A 20,440-nucleotide genomic window follows, 5' to 3' on the forward strand; every position below is an offset into this window, starting at 1 on the left:
GGGTGGTCAACGGCACCAAATGCAACCAGAAGGGAAAAAATGCAACGGACCAGCTAGACTGGGATTTTAACCTGGATTGTCGTGGAATCTCCAGTCAGGTGCTCTACCAACTGAACTACTGGCCACCAGCAATCGAACCCGGCTGACCGCTACACTTGGTTTCCCTTGAGGTAAGTAAAGTGGAAATTCCTAACTTTCTTGTTTCTCATATCAACAGTTCTTGCAGGAATCCAATATCCAACATTGCAGCTCCCTTGTTCAATCGATGACATGCATTCTAACCGTATTGTGAAACTGTGCACTGTATTTTTAAAATAACTTAAAGGTGCATTTCTGACATCAAGCAAATTCTAAAATCTTAAGCTTCACATACCAGCGAAATATCCACATACTAATTGTTTATTATACATGTACTGTCAATCACATATATATCTTTCATTTACAAGTTTTAAATGGACATCCAAACAAATATAACTCACCACATGGAATGAACAAGGATAAAACATTAACTTCTGAATTATATATACTGATGTCCTATACATGAAATAATACTAAACACAAAATTAATGCGGTTAACTCAAATGCATCAGCAAACATAACACACATCAAATTGAAATATAATATCTCTGAATATGTTTGGAATGGGTCCATGGAATGTCACAGAAAAAAGATGGCACCATTTGGATGTAGTGTAAGAAGGCACAATGATGTTTATCACAGTTCCTCATGTTGGTTTCTTACGGGTTCCTCCTCCATGATCAAATTTCCATCATCTGCCAACTCTATTAATCTCTCTTTCACAAGGTCATCAGGAGTTTTTATGGAAGACTGTGACCTGCCATCTTCAACCTTTTCACTTTCAGAAACATCTACAGTGATTGGGTCCGGATCCTCCCCTATATTTACACTCTCATGCTCTGCCTCCTCAAAGTTGGTGACTCCACCAGTTATATTGGAGATTATTTTAGTGAACAGTTTTGGATAATTGTCTATAGCAGATTCTATATCCATTGTCATTAGTTCTTCCCAAGTTAACACTTTGTTACCATCTGTATCAATTAAGGAGAACACCTAAAATAATCACAACATTGTTTAATGTACATGTAAACACTAAATTAAGGAGATCAAATTGACATACAGGTTATTCAAATGCCGATAATTAATTCTCTTCTTGTTACATTGTAAAGGATGAAATACAAAAGAAATGAAAAAAACATACCTCAAACAGTAAAACTGGTATGCCATTGATTTTTCAATACATGTATTACAAATGACTAAGAAACTGGCCTAAAATTACACTGCCGTATCTTACACGTACCTCATTCAGACTGCCCACATCCTCCTTTGTAATGGATGGGATTTCTCTCTGAATGTAATCACTGAATGAACGTTTGTAGAAACTCATAACATCCCCGAAAAGTTCCAAAAACAACATCCTGCAGAGACAGACACACTAAGATCGATCAACATGACTGTTTAGTTATATGTTGCCCAGTAGTCCACACTTGTGGTTAATTACTTTCACATTCATTAAACATTAATATTCCATACTAATTCTCATGATAACCTAAATTCAAAATTATCCGCTGTACTTATTTCTTGCTATAAAGACAAGGTTACTACAGCATATCCTTTAGAAATAATCCAGCCTAATGTAAAATAAACACAGCAGATAACAAATTCAAGGCATCATACTTTTCTTAACAATCCCAGGGACAAGTCTCCAGCTTAACTTTTGGGATGAGAACATTAAAATCTATACATGTACCTGGACTCCATTTCTGGGTCTGCTTTCTTTATAGTAGACAGAGGAACACTAGAGTTTTGGAACGGATCCACATCATCGCATTCAGAGCTGTTAAACCAGGGCAAATGGTGGAACCAGAAATTGACTGCTAGGTTCCTCCCAGGTTTAGAATCCACAAAATGCAACCACCTGAGGAGGAAATGGTGTAGAAATTTACAGATATTCATTAATTAAATGCATGTATCTTTGACTAATACAAAATGCACAAATATTGTGCAATTTATCAATATTATACTGGATTATAATATTGATTTGATTATTTACACACAATTTTACAAGATGTTTTAAATGAAGTCATTATAAGGAACTAAACTAATATTTTCTGATCAAGGTGCTCTTTATTTTGATATTTGTCCTGATTTTATGAAATTAAATGCTATATCATGACTCACTTGTACGGGATAAATAAACAGTCCCCCTTACTGATGGTTATACGACTGTATGGAACATTGTGGAGTTGTGGAAACTTGGTCATATCCACCGACTCCACGTCTACTGTACTGTATCCACCATCCTCTTTCCACCCGTCTGCCATCACCATATCGCCATACTTCTATAAAGGATGAATTGTTATCTATGTAATAGCAATTTCAAAAACAGACATCCAACACCACCAGAATTTATTATTAGGTCATCCATTGCTTCAAATCTAATCTAATTTACATATATATACCAAACAACATTGGATCCAGTCTTACACTTAGCAAATAACTCTTTTCATTTGTTATTTGTGACCGTTAATGCTGATATAACGGTCTGAAACAGATTTTTATCAGTAATGTGTTAGCAGAGCCAGTAAAATGGGTGTTTGTGACTGTTAAATCACCATTAAAGAGACATATGCATAGACACGATTTGAGCCGAAAATTTTCAAATTTTATTTTTCCATTTTTAATGCTTAGAATTATTTCTAATGGTTAGCAAAAACTTGAATATCAATTGTCAAGGTATATGAGAGATACAGAGCTCACAATTCTTTGTAATGTAAACAGGGCTCGTGCCATGGTTTTGTTTACATAGGTTAAATATACTAGTAAAAGTTTCATTTAAAGCAGATTTTTTCAATTCACAATTAATTCTAAATACAATTAAATAGTTTTTAGTGTTTGGCACATCTCATTTTGTTTTAAACATGCCATTTTCTATCATTTCATCTACTTGACAATGTATATGTAAACAAAAACATGGCATGAGCCTTGTTTACATTACAAGATCTTGTCACAAAGAATACAAATATGTAATACGAGAGCCCGGGCCATCACTCACCACTCAAAAGTTATGAGCAAGGTTCAGGTTTTAGACAGACAGGACAAAAACAGTACACCCCAAACCCCAACTTTAGTCATGGCACTGCACAAAAACTCTCAAAGTGTAGAAAAATGTGTATCAAAGTAGGAAATATTGTTTTAGATACTGTTAAAACGGCCAAACTTCTTGGTGTACAAATAGATGAATGTCTAACCTGGTCTGTACACATTGATTCTTTATGTAAGAAACTTTCACAGAAAATAGGCATTTTACGTCGTCTGCAAACTTTTATGTCAAATGCAGCATTATTGAAAATTTATAACACTGTTATATTTCCTCATTTTAACTATTGTTGCACAGTTTGGTGCTCAGCCAAAAACAGGGTTTTTATTGACAGACTTTTTTTAAGTTACAGAAAAGGGCAGCCAGAATTATATTGAAGGTGAAAGTAACTCAGACTTCTACAGCTGATATTTTTAGTGTTCTTAAATGGATGCCTGTTCATGATTATTTTGTATATAGAAAACTAGTGCTTGCTTTTAAGGTTCTTAATAACATGACACCAGAATATATGAACGTTTTTAATTTTGTCAGCCAAGTTAGTTCCAGAACAACAAGAAGTAGCGATAGTGGCATTTTATATTTACCAAAAGTTCGAACTGAATATTATAAACGGTCTTTTAAGGTATCCTCCACAATTTTATGGAATCAGTTGCCCAAGTCTGTCAGAAGCTGTGGTTCTATTACATCTTTTAAATCAGCATATTTGCAGCATTATTTCTCAAATAAGTGATATATAGATATGATGTATATATATGTGTATATGTTTATTTTTCCCCCAGTGATATCGTGTGTGTATTTTATGTATATATTTTATATTATGTTATCTATTTTTCTATTCTCTCATTTATCTGTCTGTGAATATGTTTTATACAGGACCACAATGTAAACTAGTCATTTGTACTAATTGTGCTATCCTGTCTAAATAAAAGAATTTATTATTATTATTATTATGGTGGCACCGAAAAAATTAATCAGCACAACTTAGGAACATTTGTATTTGACATGATTTAGTGTGGTCCTGCTAATCTTGAAAAGAATTTGTTTTAATTTCCTGTTTATTCCCATATCCTACTTTGATCTCCTATTATGGCCCCACCAAACCTCTGCGGCCCCTGAATTGGACAAACTTAAATTTGCACTACCTGAAGATGCTTGCATATCAATATGACCAATCATGGCCCTGCTATTCTTGAAAAGAAGATTTCTAAAGATGTTTCTCTATATATTCCCATACAAGAGGCCCACAGGCCTTACACGGTCACCTGAGTACTAGTGAAAAAGTATCACTACTCCCAAGGGCTATGAAATCTAGAAAAGATTTCCTGTTCTGAATATCTAAGCTAAATTCTAATGTTTAGCAACAGTATACAACAAATGTGTTCTTAAAACTTCACTGCCCTCAAAGTGCATACACTGATGAAAGACTTTGCATAATATAATAGGTGTATTAACATTAAAACATATAACTAATTTGGTTCTATCCTAAAGTCATAACCCTGGGATGTGCAATTCACCACTTTTTGTACCTCCTTTTCTGCTATTCCTAAGTATGCATTTAGATTTTATACAGTATCAGCAAACTTACACATACATACCATACACTAAGTTTGGCCCCTCCCTGGGGTCAGAACCCTTACCCTGGGGATCATCAAATTTACAATTTTTAAAGGATTACCCTGGGGTCAGAACCCCTACTCCAGGGACAATCAAATTTACATTTTTGGTAAAGGATTACCTGCTCTTTTTAAATATCCATTTAGTTTCAATTTAGTATCAATAAAACTAAAGAAGATGTTATTTAAGTGTTTTTACACATAAACACTATATCGTAAGATTGGATTGGCCCCGCCCTGGAGTCAGAACCCCTACCCCGGGGATCATATAATTTACAATTTTGGTAGAGGCCTTCCTGTTCTACATCACTAAGCATTTAGTTTTTCTTAAACATGTGCGGTTCTAAAGAAGAAGATTTTTGAAAAATGGTCAATTTAGGGCAGTTTTTGCCCCACCCTAAAGCCCTAGGGGTGCAGGAATCCTGAAATTTATAATTTATGTCCCCCTTGTACCAAAGATGCTTCATATCAAATTTGAAAAGAATTGGAATGATAGTCATCAAAAAGAAGTTAACAAGAGGCCCATAGGCCACATCACTCACCCGAGATACCTTGGCCCATATTTAAAGATTTGACAGTTGCAAACTGAGGCATTAGCAGAGCTGGTAAAATGGAGTTGGCGACAGTCAAATAAGCATAAACAGTTCCAAATTACAAATGAGAAAAGAGTTATTCCCGAATTACAGTGTTAAGTGTATTACATTTTAAACTCACCACCTACAAAGATATATCGGATTAATGAAGACTTAAAATGACTCCACTTCATACTTCCAACTATCATGTCCACAGACTTGACCAACCCAATACTATTAGATATAAGGATTGTTAGTGACTGTCAGAAATATATTAGGCCGAGCAAGCCCATCCCCAAGCTGTCTGTGGGCTTAATCTACCCAATGTATTTCTGTAAACAGTCAGTAATTTAGTCAAGGATCATACCACAATAGACAATTTATGATATCTACAAACCTAAATTTCAGTAGCATCTGCCACATTGTCATCAAAATTTTTGTCTCAAACCTTGTCAATGAGGAGGATGTCTTTTTTTCCATCCAACAAACAGTTGATGTTATCCAGCAGATCACGATGTAGGTGGGACTTGGTGCCACCACTACTAAACCACATAACCACTGTCTCTAAAAGATTCTGGAAGCCACCACATTGCAAACTTAGGGGCAGATTCATATCCTCTACAAAAATTTATCATAATTCAAAACGTAACATTTGTGAAGGATTGGAGATATTTATGGTCTATTGTCTCTTTATACAAAAAGAATTGATCACCACAAACTGCATCAAACTGGTCTATAATATCAACATTATGTTTGTGTCTATTACTATTTTACATTTTATGAAAAGGCTTGCAACAGTTTTACAAATGGAGGCAATGTTGTTTTCCAAAGATTTTTTTTAAATATACTCCTCCATGAAATATCCTTGAATCAACAACATAATCATAAAAGAACTTCCACATTAGCTTTGCCCTCTGAACTTGTCATTCCAGGGATCATGATTTATTTTGAAACCCTCTTAATTTTCTTGTGTTAGAAGTGAACATTGCCATTATATAAAAAAGTTATACAATCAACACCGAGGGTCACATTATATGTATGGTGATGTACCATATATTGATATGTGTCATTTTGGCAAGTTAGAAATGTGGGGATTTATTTATTTATTTATTTTTTTATTTTTTCGGCAGATGAAAAACATTTGCCAAAAATAAAGTACCAAAATTCCCATTCATGTGTTAAAAGAAATTTTGCCAAAAAATAAATGCCAAGATTTATAATTACTATTCTATTAGCAAAAATTGTGCCAAATATTCCCATCGCCAAAATGATACAATAGCTGACATCATCCACAAAGTAGCCACACACTTTTCATGTCAGGTGTTAGATCGAAGACTTGGTAGATATTCTGCGTCTGATAGAGGTGTAGAAATTTAGACATGGTCATTTGATCAACTCCACTGCCCCTATTCTCCTTTTTACCAATCTCGACTTCCACATCAGTTTGTCCAAAATTTTCCCTGAAATCAATAAACAATTTAAAATAAGTATCATCATCATGAACTCTATGGTACTTTTGAATTCTTAATTATAACCACTAAATTTCATGTACATGTATGTAAATGAAATACACCAATCTAATTAAAATTAGAACCCTTGATCCACTCACTTACATCAGATCAAAGGATCTAACCTTAATTAGATTGAATATTACACTATTGTAACACTGGTTTCCCATTTTTGAAGTCTATTTTTTTCAGTGATTAGTCACAGTCTTAATGGAAAACATTTTTGAATACTGGCCATTTAGGCCTCTGTTTCTGAACTGTTTACTAGATAAAGGAGACACAGTCCAGATCATATAAAAGTATATAAAGAAGAGAGTGTTCAAGAGTATTATATAGGTTTATACAAATTTATTAGTTAAAGTGTGATAGTAAACATTCTGATTAATTGGGCGTGGGCTTCGGGCCAGTGAATAATTTCGAAGACTTAATCAGAGCTCCAGATAAGGTGCGTATCAGCGTAAATACTCATTAAATTTTACCAAATACGCATTTAAGTTGAAAATCATGCGTAAAATTATGCATTCGCGAATGTAAATACGCTATACACTCCCAAAGTAATGCGTATTTGCAATACATGTAGTATAATATAAATACGAATTATCTATTAATACGAATTAATTGAGGTTAGCCCAGGGCTTGATCATACATGAAATTTAGCTATGAAATACGTTTTCATGACAATCACAATTTTGAAAAATTGGAAGAGTTAACTCAAAACACTATTATATAGGCCTACTTGTTATACTTGCTGTTTCAACAAAGGTGAATACTTTATAGACCCATTTCATGACCATAGGGTCAGTGAAAATGTAGACAGAGCCTAATCTAAACAGATGTTATTTACCTGGAGTGGCCAGGGTCTACCAAGGTGTTAATTGCTATATCCCATGGCACTCAAAGAAATACACAGAGACAGAACATGGTAGAAATCTACCTGTCCATGCTTTTTTATAGTTTTGATATACACATGACCTGTCTCAGGGACCTCTGCAGAGTTTCTGTGGTCATAGTGTTTGAATAATGGTTGTATTCCTAAGGGTAGCTGACACACATTCTACACACACACCCTCTTTCTCTCTCTCTGTCATTGACTCAATGAACAATTTCTGTTATAAATATAGAGGTATCATAAATTGATGACATAACTTATTTCAATAAGTTACACAAGTTTTAGAAATTATTGTGCAAATTATTAATTGATTTCTGATTGTGTAATTTATAATACATGTACAGGTATATAGAGGGGAAAAAATTACAATTATATTGAAATTGCATTGTTCAGGGGCCTTTTTAAAAACAATTGAATTACAAGAAAATAGCAGTTGTGGACAGGTCATTGCTATCAAAACTCAGGTATACTGGGCTTCCTCAAGATCTAAAGAATGCCTGTAGATACTGGCTGTTATTGTTACCTCTCTGGGGTAGCCCTAGACCACTGTCTGCAGATGTTACTCCACCTGAGATCTATTGTTAAATGTTTGATTGACAGGCAGCTTACAATTCTGGGGTGTCAACTTAAAAATGGGTCTTTAATTCTTCTAGATGTTTACTTATGTTTATTAACAAAAAATGACCAATTAAAAATCACAACCTTACAATATAGATATTTTATATATATATATATATATATATAAAAACCCTGTAATCACATGGTAATATACGATAGCATCAAGGATTGCTAGCAATACTCAATATATAAACTTAACTTTTCTTCTATATATAGAAAAAGAAATCAATCAAAATATCGATCACACTCTACAATCAAGAAATTTATGTTCTGGAACAGACAATTGTTTTAAAATATTTTTGCATTAAAATCACAGTTTATTTCAGAGTAATCTTTAAGATGCTTGACTGATGACACAATAAAGTGTACAGTCAATGAAATTTTTGCTAACTGCAAACATGATCAGCTGATTTGTTCATATGATAGTAATTAACAGCTGAATAATTATAAGTTTACAGTGTTTTGCATGCACAATGTTCAAATTTAACTACAGGGTTTTGACATATATATATAGCTTATGAGTCAATGATGCACACTATATCGTAAAAACCCTGACAACAATCTCTGCATTAAGTACATCTAAAACATATACAGCTGTAACGGGAAGGGAGAAAATGCAACGGACCAGACTGGGATTCAAACTGGGGCCCCCTGAATCTCTAGTCAGGTGCTCTACCAACTGAATTATCTGGTCATTGGTGATCAAACCTGACTTCATTAGTTTTCCTTGTTCGCAAAAAATGTAATATATGTGTCAACATAATTACAGCAATATAAAATTGGTGGAAAACAACAACCCCCCACATTCCCATCATACTTCTATTGTTTGACAACCTGAGATACTGATCAGTCCAGAGACGGTAGGCTGGAATATTGTCTGTCTCCAGCACCTTCTTCATCACTAGAGGCTGTCCATTCTTTACAAATTCCTGGTGGAAAACCCATGGGGAGGGAAATTTTCCGGTCACTGGTATGCCACCAATAGGTTTCTGGTGGCTTCCAAGGGGCTTTAAGTGTCCTGGGAGACCACTCTCACTCTCACATGATGCGACTGCAAGCAGTGCAAAAAGAAGAAAGCAGCTGTTCATCATATCCTGAAAAAGAGCAGTTTTATAACACTCGGGAAAGGTATAGCTGAATAGTACTTCTTAAGATCAATTTAAGTGGCTGAACATAAATTGAGAGCAAATGTATCAATTTTTCTATGAGTCTAAATAATCCACAGTGCATAAACTAAAGGGTTTCTCAACACGTGTACATATATATTTTCTTTTTGAACTCTTTCCAAGTCGGATTGAAAACAAAAAAAAAATCAAAACGATGCCTAAATATTACGTGAATGCTTCGGGTTATTCGACCAGCCACACAATCCCTCCCCCACGAAACTAAATAAACTTAATTTCAAATAAAATATAAAATAGTTCTAGCTTATACCTTCGATTTTGTGCCGACTTGCCCTCCAGCCAGTCGGGGCTTCGATCCAAAACAAGTGCTCCACTTCCTGTACAAAGAGCTCTATATAGGCCTAGCAAGTGACAAGCGTTGTACTATACTGTGGTCCTTGTATTTCAGTTATCGATGATTTAATTACCATAATATGTTATTTCTGTACATATGTAGCAACCTTACATTGTAAATTGCTTGACAGCTTCTCAACGCTACACCGGCGATCAGAGATAAACATGCCGTATTGTTTACATCGAGCTTCGGGAGTTATCCATATACATCATAGAAAACTACCGAGAAGAAATATTTTCGGAAGATGCACGGAAAGTCGAAATACGAATTGCATTGTGGGGTCAACCACGTGACCTAAATATGGTGAAGCGAGAAAACTCAGAAAGTGAGAACGCCTTGAAGAATCAAAGGCAATAGAAGAGGTAGAATCATAAGTATATAGATTGATCAGAAATTGTGATTTTCATAATTCATACATCAGTAAACCCAGTTCAGATAAATTTGATGTTGACAGGATAGTGGGCAATTGCCCAACCCTGCAAGTGCATACATATATTTGGTCTTTAAGGCTGATGGGAAATTGATGCATTGAGATGTATGCAAATTTTGTAATGCTTTCATTCGGTAGCATATGGCATACATTGCTGGATGAATATCGATGTCGCTTTTGTACATGTATGCAGGGTGAATCTCGCAGATGCATGCATGTCTACGAAATAAAATATACTGAGGTTTATGATGTATATAATACGCAAGCTAAATAGAATGTTCTATTGATACAAGGAGGAATATGTACTACATCGTCATATTGGTTGACTTCCTTTGAAACTTGAATAAAAATATAAATATCAGCAATTTATTGCGAATCGATCCTTTTAAATATGATAAATCGCGTAGTTGGGTAAGCTCAATCAATCCGCAATTTCCAAGTTGCCCAATAGTTTTTTCCCTTTGTCAAACTCTTACGCACTGTAAGACACTGTAAGACACAAAACATACTTTTGTCCACATTGAGCAGGGGGGGGTGTCCTAATTGTATGATAAAACAGAATGTCTTCATAGTCTGATAGAATAACTTTAAAAACATATTAATCCCATTAATTACAAGAAAAGTTCTTGTGCTGGATGTGCATATAGGTTTTTCCCTTCACAGTTCTTAATTCTTGCGATTGATGCTTGAATATATCGGTCAGATTTGGCTAATTTAGTACCTTCTCTCCCTCACATATAGTTAAATAAGTTCGTCTGTGTTCTTGTAAGAATAATCAAATCCTAAATTTTACTTTAAAATTTTAATCAGTGTTGTGGTTTGCAGTCGGTTATAATATGTATTCGATACCATAATTTATATTACGTATGCCTAAGTAATGTGTTTACATTATGTTGTCCCGGTAGCACGACTTTACGCGCCTTTAATTTGAAGAGTTCCACTAATGGAAATGATAAGTATTAACGGTCCCACCGTAAAACATATTATTATAATCAGTTATCCTGACCTTATTTTATGGATAAAACTATAAATTTGGGACATAATCAGTAAAATAAAAAGGGAATTGAAAAAGGCATTAAAAGAGTAATTAGTAGGTTGATGTGTGTATTTGAAGTGAAATTGCTTGTGAGTCATGATGAAAGGGATTGTTTGAAAATTCCAGGTCACAAGAGTATATGTTGAAATTTCTTCTAGTACTCTGTAGAGTTTTAGCAGCTCTAATCTTTAATAAATTAGATCACATATATTTGTAGAGCCGGTAATATTTGATCAGAAAATGTGAAAAGATGCATACATTTATGATTCGATTTGAGATCTACTTTTAGATAAAGTTTATTTTATGTTCGTGTCTTATCTCGTGTATAAGTTAAGTGGCAGTCGGAAAAATAGATTTTTGCGATTTATGTGCCAATCCAATATGTTTTAAGAATAGATTCTTCTTCTATATTCATTCTGTACCTGTACAACAAATAAAGGAAGTGTCTAGTTCTAATTACACTGGGTGACTGCATGTTTTTGTTCACCAGCAAAAGCATGATTAGGTATTTAAGCTCAAAATCATTCTTAAATTTCATAGAAATGTTTTATATATATATATATATATATATATATATATATATACACACACACACACACACATACATACATACATACATACATACATACATACATACATACATACATACATACATACATACATAAGATAAGATAAGTTTATTCCAATTTTGGGCCCAGAGGGCATAACAGTAAGACAGTTTATAAAGAAGGAAATTCAAAAAAGAAAGAAAGTTTACAACATTAACTACAGGTTACATAGACTGCAAACTGCATGTGGATGCAGCATGTTGGGGAAACAAGTACATACATATATGAATTGCTAATCATGTATATATACAAGTAAATGGACAGTATCAGTATTATACCAACATATGAATAATAAACTATAATGATTTTTGCAGTTTTAAAGCATCACTTCTTTTTCTGAAAGTTTGCACTAAATATTCACTCAATTTGACAATTACTGGTTTGTCTTCATTAATCCTCAACCAAGTAAATTTGTCCTTATTTGTTAGATAGATAAAATTTTTGTTGAGCTTGTATATACCATTAAAAAACATATTTCTCTCTTCAACATAGAGAGAAATATGTTTTTTAATGGTATATACAAGCTCAACAAAATTTTTTATATATATACACATGTGTGTGGTTTTACTTTTGCCAATGAATGAGGTCTTAAAGCACAAAATGATTAAGTGGGACAAGTTATCAAATTGATATTCTAGTTACATCGTAATTACACCTGTTGATACACAGTACACAATTGTCTGATACTTCACATACTGACATGCTATATATTGATTTGTATCATGTATGAAATCATTGAAAATTCAATTTTACAGGTCACTGCACAAACTTGGCTCACACGACGACCCATTCCATTTATGCCTTGAATGTAAATTGAAACCTTAGTAACTGTCACCATGGTAAGGCAACTGGATAACATATAGTTTGAACAATAGATGGTAGCTATTGGATGAATGGAGGATTGATTGAAATAGTCAAGCAAACAAATATTGAATATGTGGTTTCATTTCAATAATTTTACAAATTACACTATGTATAAATATAACACACGAGTCTAAACATTGTACAGGTGTGATATTTTTAAAACATTCTCCGAGTACTCTTTGCCATTATCATATGATCTAATACCTGTGGAATCTTTTGGAAATTTCAAAATTTGGTATCTAGAAATATCTGTATGGAGGGAAGTTTGCATAATGACCCAATAGCTTAGTCACTTCCCAGATTACAAGTTCATAATGACCCAATACCATGGTCACTTCTCCGACTAAATGTTTTCTCTAGTCCAGTCATGATTTTGACCCAATACTTTAGTCACTTCCCAGACTACAATTTCATAATGACCCAATAGCTTAGTTATACTTACCCGACTACAAGTTCATAATGACCTAATACCTTAGTCACTTCCCAGATTACAATTTCATAATGACCCAATAGCTTAGTTATACTTACCCGACTACAAGTTCATAATGACCTAATACCTTAGTCACTTCCCAGATTACAATTTCATAATGACCCAATAGCTTAGTTACTTACTCGACTACAAGTTCATAATGACCTAATACCTTAGTTAAACTTACCCGACTACAAGTTCATAATGACCCAATAGCTTAGTTATACTTACCCGACTACAAGTTCATAATGACCTAATACCTTAGTCAATTCCCAGATTACAATTTCATAATGACCTAATACCGTGGTCACATCCCCGACTACAATTTCATAATGACCTAATACCTTAGTCACTTCCCCGACTTCAAGTTTTCTCTAGTCCAGTCATGATAATGGGATTTCATTAAGAGTGTATTTAATATTTGTTACAGTCATCCTTTAACCAGTTAGAAGAAGCTTCACTTCTCCTTGGACTGCAGACTGAAAAAATTCTACCTTCACAGACCAAAATGGTACAACTTCAAACCATGCCCCGTAGACATGTAGATACTGATTTTCAATGTTTCTTGCATAGTATATTTTTAAACAGATGCAAACAGCTTGTAGTATGTTAGACTGATTCAAATATTACGAGTAATCTTTACCAAAATATGTTTCTTTATGCATTGTTTCACGTAAGAATCTCATAGGAAATTCTATAATTGATATTATTTATTTTTTTTTATGTTAAATTAAAAAGGGAGACGATGTTGCTGATCTTAAACATGGAAAACAGGAGAATGGTACAATGTGTAGTGGGTCTATGTCTGCAGATCCTGACAGTGAAGACAATGTAGGACTTAATTCTACCCCAAACAACACTCTGGATGAAGCGCCGGAGGACAAGCACAAACAGTTAAACACACCAGCTTTATCAGAAATCACCCACAGAAGGGCAAAAGACCAGTCAACAGATGAAGACATGATGGTGGACCCAGAGGAGCGCAATGATCACCAACCAAAATCTCAGCTGGAGAAAAAAGGTGGATGTGATGAGAATGCCAGTGTAGTTATGGAAACTATGCAAATGCCTCAGTCAGAACAGGAGAGTGAGACCCAGATTACAGAAAGTAATTCAGTGGAGATGTGTGAAGAACCTAAAAATAGCGCTGCTGAAATCTGTGCATCAGAATTACCTGATCCATCAGACACTGATACACAGGTATCAGAGGAAGATCAGCTGTCTCACTCTCCTGACACATGCTCTCAAGAAAACTCTTTTGATAATGGGATGGATAGGTGTAAAAGTTCTCCCGGTGTCATTTCATTTGAAAACATGGACAGTACAGAGGAATCTGACCAACATGAAGCCATGAAAGGCACTGACGTATGTTTGTCTGAACAGATAGAAGTGGACGGAAATCATGATGAGTTAGAAAATCTGGAAATGTCACAAGGTGGCAGCACTGAAAAAGTAGTATCAGAGAGCATCAGCAAGGAAAATGAAAGTTCTCCTCAGCTGCAGAGAATGAGATCTGTGGCATTTGGTGAGGAAGAAAGTCTGAATGAAAGCATTGATGAGGACAGTGATGGAAGGCTATTCATAGATACAGAGATAGAGTCAGGGGATGCAGATGATGAAGATTTGTCCAGAAGGGGGGAAAAACAGTATACTGATTCTCCACTAGCGGCAAGAAAGTTACCAGGTCAACAGATCAGAGAATCTCCACTGGCGGCTGAAAAAATACCAAGTCAACAGGTCACAGAATCTCCACTGGCGGCTGAAAAAATACCAAGTCAACAGGTCACAGAATCTCCACTGGCGGCTGAAAAAATACCAAGTCAACAGGTCACAGAATCTCCACTGGCGGCTGAAAAAATACCAAGTCAACAGGTCACAGAATCTCCACTGGCGGCTGAAAAAATACCAAGTCAACAGATCACAGAATCTCCACTGGCGGCTGAAAAAATACCAAGTAAACTGAACAGAAAAACTCCACTGGAAGCCGAAATTTTACCAAGTCAACAGATCAGAGAGCGTCCACTGGCAGTAGAAAAAATACAAAGTTTACAGAAAGACATCCCAGGGTCAGTGTCTACAGAGCATTCCGGAATGGAGGTATTAACTACAGAAAATTCTGGCATGTTAATTTCAGACAAAGATGCGATGTTACAAAGTGTGAGTCAGAATTCAAGCAGATCTGAACCATCGAGAACAACAGGGAGCCAGATGGAGGTGAGTGAAACCAGTGATACAGAGATAACTGATGGAGGCCCTACAATCACCACCACGCGGACTCCAATGGGAGCTGTCATCAAAGTCGAGCAGATTGATGAGGGATATAGTGATTCACAGACAGGAGATATTCTTGATATACTTCATAAATCTAAAAGAGCATCCACTCAGGGCACTGAACAACAGAAGCGTAAACTTGATGATATGAATGATAAAGATGCTGTGCAGCCATTGTCCTTTAATGCAAAAGACATTGCAAAAAGAGTGAAAAAAGAACCAGTAGATATTTTTGAATCCCCGAAGTCAAATTGTTCTATGAATGTTTCACCTGTAACAGGTTTTTTACCAGGCTCATCGTTCAGGCCCCGGGGACCTACAACAGGGGTCGTCAGCAATAGTTTGCTTCAACTCAGTAAACAGGTAGACAGCATCACAACACAACAAAACCAACAGACAGCTCCATCTTTATGTGCTGTCAGTTCCGCTGCTCATCTTCAACCACCATCCCCTCTTTTGCGTCATCAGCTGAACTCAGGGATAAGATTTCCACCAAGGGTTTCTCGTATATCTATTCCTTTTGTAAGGGCACAGAGGCCAGCAATTACACAGTCTGAACCTAGGATGAGGCCGTCCATTTCCCGAGCACTAAGCAACTCCTCAACAACTGTAAGCAATGCAGGGAGAGCAACACAGGGTCAGTCAGTCATGCTCACCCCACAGACTAAAACAGTGCCTTCTCTGATGAACTCCACATCCACTTTCAGATACAGACTTGTTCCACATGCTGGAGGTCAGAGTTTAGTGACTGTACCCAGTGTTACCAAACCAGCAACCACTGTTTCTTCTGCAAGTAGTAGTAAGGTTCCATCCACTCCCTCGAATGAAGCCATGTCTTCATGTTCTATCAACATTGACACAGTGGGAATGCAGACCATTACAGAACTGATTGCACGGAAAAATCCATTGCCAAACTACAAAATTACACCAGCTCCATCAGAAATAAAAGTTAATAATTCTGTGTTTACATGCTATGAGTGTGGAGATACATTTCGATTTTCCACAAGCTTGGAGACCCATCGTGGAAGATGCAGCATGAAAATAACTTACAAATGTGAGGAATGCAAAAGTATGAAAATATTTTTTAACAAATGTCAGTTTTTAAGTCATTTGAGAGGTCATTTGAACATCGAAAAAACACAGGCGGTCCCAATTCACATCAAATCAGATTCAATCTCTATTGAGCCATTGTCTAAATCTCACCAGCAAGTGTTCTTTCAGAAGTTCTCAGTTTCCAAAAAGACAAATAACCAAAAAGCCAGTAGGAGATGTGCAGAGTGTGGAACTACCTGTAGTCAAGCAGAATTTGAAAAACATTTCCTTGGAGACAAAAAGGCAATTGGAGGTTTAGCTGGTGGAAAATGGAGATGTGTTCATTGCAAACTTTATTTTCCCTCCATTTGTGCACAGAGGGCTCATGCTAGGTTACACAAGGAGGAAGAGCTGGACAAAAAGTTCACTTGTCCCGAGTGTGGGATTGACCAATCAGGACTTATGGTTGGAGACCAGCAGTTTGATAATTATGAGGAAAAGCTTAGTTTTCATGTCATTAATGTGTGCTTTCATTTGGATAAAACTGATGTCATAGTTTGTTCAAAGTGTAGTGCAGAGTTCACCAGTATGAAAGAATTCAGACATCATTACTTTAAAAAGTTAGAACAATATTTCAAATGTAATGTTTGCCCTATGGCATTCAGGCAGCAAGAGTCATTCACAAAACACTTAAACTCACAGCACAGTGATCATGAGATTGTGAGTTTGTCTCCTGCTAAGAAAAAGATGGATGTCTTCAAAGTGATTTACAGATGCCATGTTTGTGACAGTTTGATAGATGATAGATTTGTATTGGACAATCATTTACAACAGCATGCCACAGTTACCAAATCTGTCTACAAATGCAAGGAATGTTCAAGAACTTTTCAAAAGGGAGAAGAGATGTCAAATCATTTCAAGGCAGAGCATGCTGACAAGACAAAACTAAAGCTGTGCAAAAAATGTAACAAAACTTTTGAAACTTGGAAAGAGTTACTTAGTCACACATTAAAGGACGTCCATGCCACCCCACCTGATAATTCCTTCCATTATTGTGGAACCTGTGGATTTTTCTATGATCCAACAGAAGCTGAGGGAGGACATATTTGTATGAGTCAGAAGACCGGGAAACTGGTTGTCAACAAGTTCCTAAGTGGATGTCGAATCTGCAATGAGCGAAAATTTTATAATGCTACTGCATTGAGGATTCATCTGCAAGCGCACCAAGATAGGGGATACCTGGTGTGTAAGTATTGCCAAAGCGGTGGATTTTCTTCTAAAGAGGAAATGAAAATTCATGAAAGCATCTGCAATGATGGAAAATCCCATATTAAACCAAATATTTTGAGACACAAGAAAAGTGCGGCTTCCTCCTCTTCTAAAGATGTCAAGAAAATGGTAAATGATGTGAAGCCAGTGAATCCTCAGCTATCCTTCCCTTGTATGGATTGTGATGAACAATTCACCTCCAAGGCTGACCTTGGTAATCATCAGAAAGAGGCGCATAGTAATCTGTACCCGTGTCATCTCTGTGGCTTGACATATGAATCTCAGCAGAGTTTACGCAAGCATCTTCGGGTGACCCATGAAGGTAAGACCCATGTGTATCCCTGTGTAATCTGCAGGAAGAGGGGTATAAGGAGGATCTTCACAAATGTTTTAGTTCTGGAGAAACACTTAGCTACCAAACACAGAGTTAGTAAGAATCAGATGAGTTCTAGCATTGTGAATGAGTTTGCGGCAGAAAATGAAATTTTGAATCCACCACCTAAATCAATAAAATCCCCATCAGAGTCAACAGAGTTAATTAAAGAAATAGATTCGCCAGTCAAACGTTTACATATAGAAGGAGACCAAGTCTTCAACTGTGCAAAATGTAGATTTAGATGCGAGAACAGAACGGGGTTCCTTGATCATCTGAAGGTCCATAAGATAGACAATTCCGTTCAGTGTTTGGAATGCGGACTATGCTTTGCCATTATTCCCTCGCTTAAAAAACATCTGTTCATGGTTCATAAAGTGAAGGACTTTGAGGAATACTGCCAGAAGGAGGGGATCCGAATAAAGGATGAAATTGTAGAGGAGGAGCTGGAGGAGACGTCCTACACAAGCCTGGCAGAGGAGTCGGACCCCGAGGACCACGATCGAGACCCATTGGAGTGCCGAGTCTGTTATCGGGTTTTTGAAGATGACAACAAGCTGCGCTCTCACATGAGAAGTCATGGAATGGCTTTTATCAGAAACAAGAGGAGGGAGAGAGCTGTGCAGAGGTCCAGGCAGTCGGCATCAACCTCCAGTGTGAAAAGTGAAACTGCAAGTGAAAATAGCAATGCTTCATCCTCAGATGCAAAGTGAATCACCATATTGAATTCACTTACAGTTAGAGTGGTAATGGAAGAAAATGGCAGATACATTGTACATGTGTACTGATATCTATGTAAATATATTCCATCTTCATCTTTCATGTTTTATTGATTGCTACCACTTTACACCATACATTAATTATGTCCCATCTGAAATCCAACATGTATTGAGTTTTCCAGAATTTTATTTATATTGTTAAATGCTAAAAATATTTTGGTTCTTTAGGTTAATTTGTTTAAAGTTAACAAATGTTACATTTTTGGGTTTGTTTTGGGGGTTTTTTTTGACATTGAGATGATTTAGTAAGATTATTATCATTATATTCTCACAAATGTTTTAACTTTCATCACTCCTAGGCAGTGATTATTTTCCTTTTTGACTGGTAATTGAAAAATATGACAAAGATTCAAATGAATCATAATATAATGAATTTCAAGTATTTGTATAACTCGTGAAGCTTACTGTAAGTAATGGATGAGAGAATTATCCAAAGCATTGTGTTCCTTAAAAATGTCATTTGACAAGTTTGGTTACGATGAAACTAAATATTTCTAGGATGGTTTGCGTATACATAGAATTTTTTAAAAGAAATCCGGATGATAGAATCCTGTTTTGAGAAAAGTCATGAAATACAGAAAAAGTAGTGGAAAACAAGCACAAAATGGTCGTTATGTAACACTGACAAAATACAATTTGGATATTAGGTGTTTGATTGTAATGCCACAAATTAAGGAATATGGAATTTAAATCTCAAGTTGGTATTGTTGTAATCAAACTTGACATTAGTTAGCACTTAATTTTCTCCAACTCTGTAAATTAAGAATTTTTTAAGATTTAACATTATCTTGTGTAATGAGAAATTTAGTAGGAACTTGGGACTTGCATAAATTATGCCAGAAAATGGGAACCCATCCATATGTTGGTTTACTTTTCCCAATTGAAGTCCCTGCACTTCTGATGCACATCTATTCTTATATGTGAACATCGAATTTAGAATTGTCATATTTCTCTTTTCCATAATACAACCTTGTAATTTGATCTGTATGATATATGTTTTAATTTGTCCAGTTTGTTAAATATCATGATTTCTTTTTACATTTTGATACGCAATAAATTATATTTTTCAAGTATATCTTTATCTCTAGTTTATTATTTTCTTCCATCTCTTGGAGCTGGTCAGTAAAATGACCTCTGGAGAAATATTGTGAATTTAGCAATTGGAAGCATTAAAATCATATGAACAAATATTTTAAGGTGTTGGGAAAACCATATGCCACATTATTAAAGTTTAAGGCTGACCCAGGAGATGGAAGGTATATATAGTTTAAGAATTATTGATTCAGAAGTCGGATCTGTAATGGATGCTCTCCATGGGCACAGGTTTAAAAAATAGCAAATGGTGAAATTAAAATACCGGGGTAGGGGCACTTAAATAGACTATTATAACAAGGGTGGGACCTTAAATAGACAATTATACGGGGGGGGGGGGGGGGGGGGGGGGGGGGGGGGGGGGGGCTTAGATAGTCTATT

General features: G+C 35.7%; 2 protein-coding genes across 7 annotated transcripts; one reads left to right on the forward strand and one right to left on the reverse strand.

Annotated features, from left to right (window-relative positions):
• Positions 1-383: 383 nt before the first annotated feature.
• LOC125650101 (bifunctional peptidase and arginyl-hydroxylase JMJD5-like) lies at positions 384-10,037 on the reverse strand. Its single transcript, XM_048878074.2, has 8 exons — positions 9,753-10,037; positions 9,153-9,412; positions 6,612-6,763; positions 5,752-5,921; positions 2,200-2,360; positions 1,769-1,936; positions 1,319-1,436; positions 384-1,071 (listed from the first exon to the last, which is right to left on the reverse strand). The coding sequence occupies exons 2-8, from the start codon at positions 9,407-9,409 to the stop codon at positions 715-717; spliced, it is 1,383 nt and encodes a 460-aa protein (XP_048734031.1). The 5' UTR covers positions 9,410-9,412; positions 9,753-10,037; the 3' UTR covers positions 384-714.
• A 32-nt stretch (positions 10,038-10,069) lies between these two features.
• Positions 10,070-20,042, forward strand: LOC125651786 (zinc finger protein 532-like). Of its 6 annotated transcripts, none has more exons than XM_056139237.1 (5): positions 10,070-10,198; positions 12,666-12,749; positions 13,674-13,784; positions 13,982-14,980; positions 15,071-20,042. In XM_056139237.1, the coding sequence occupies exons 2-5, from the start codon at positions 12,747-12,749 to the stop codon at positions 18,899-18,901; spliced, it is 4,944 nt and encodes a 1,647-aa protein (XP_055995212.1). In that variant the 5' UTR covers positions 10,070-10,198; positions 12,666-12,746; the 3' UTR covers positions 18,902-20,042. The 6 variants fall into 6 exon arrangements, with proteins under 6 accessions (XP_055995212.1, XP_055995214.1, XP_048736499.2 ...); XM_056139239.1 differs by having other exon boundaries at positions 13,674-13,754; XM_048880542.2 differs by having other exon boundaries at positions 13,982-20,042.
• The last annotated feature ends 398 nt before the right edge of the window (positions 20,043-20,440 follow it).

This window comes from Ostrea edulis, chromosome 5, assembly GCF_947568905.1.
Source record: "Ostrea edulis chromosome 5, xbOstEdul1.1, whole genome shotgun sequence".
NCBI classification, from domain to species: domain Eukaryota; kingdom Metazoa; phylum Mollusca; class Bivalvia; order Ostreida; family Ostreidae; genus Ostrea; species Ostrea edulis.

Bases quoted from the DNA above. Each gene is read 5' to 3' on its own strand.
- LOC125651786 (XM_048880542.2), top strand. The intron at 13,785-13,981 runs GTAGATACTGAT...TAAATTAAAAAG, and splicing joins AAACCATGCCCCGTAGACAT to GGAGACGATGTTGCTGATCT.
- LOC125650101 (XM_048878074.2), bottom strand. From the start codon at position 9,409: ATGATGAACAGCTGCTTTCTTCTTTTTGCACTGCTTGCAGTCGCATCA. The intron at 5,922-6,611 runs GTGTGTGGCTAC...AAATTTTTGTAG, and splicing joins TCTAACACCTGACATGAAAA to AGGATATGAATCTGCCCCTA. The intron at 1,437-1,768 runs GTACATGTATAG...CTGTCTCTGCAG, and splicing joins GACCCAGAAATGGAGTCCAG to GATGTTGTTTTTGGAACTTT.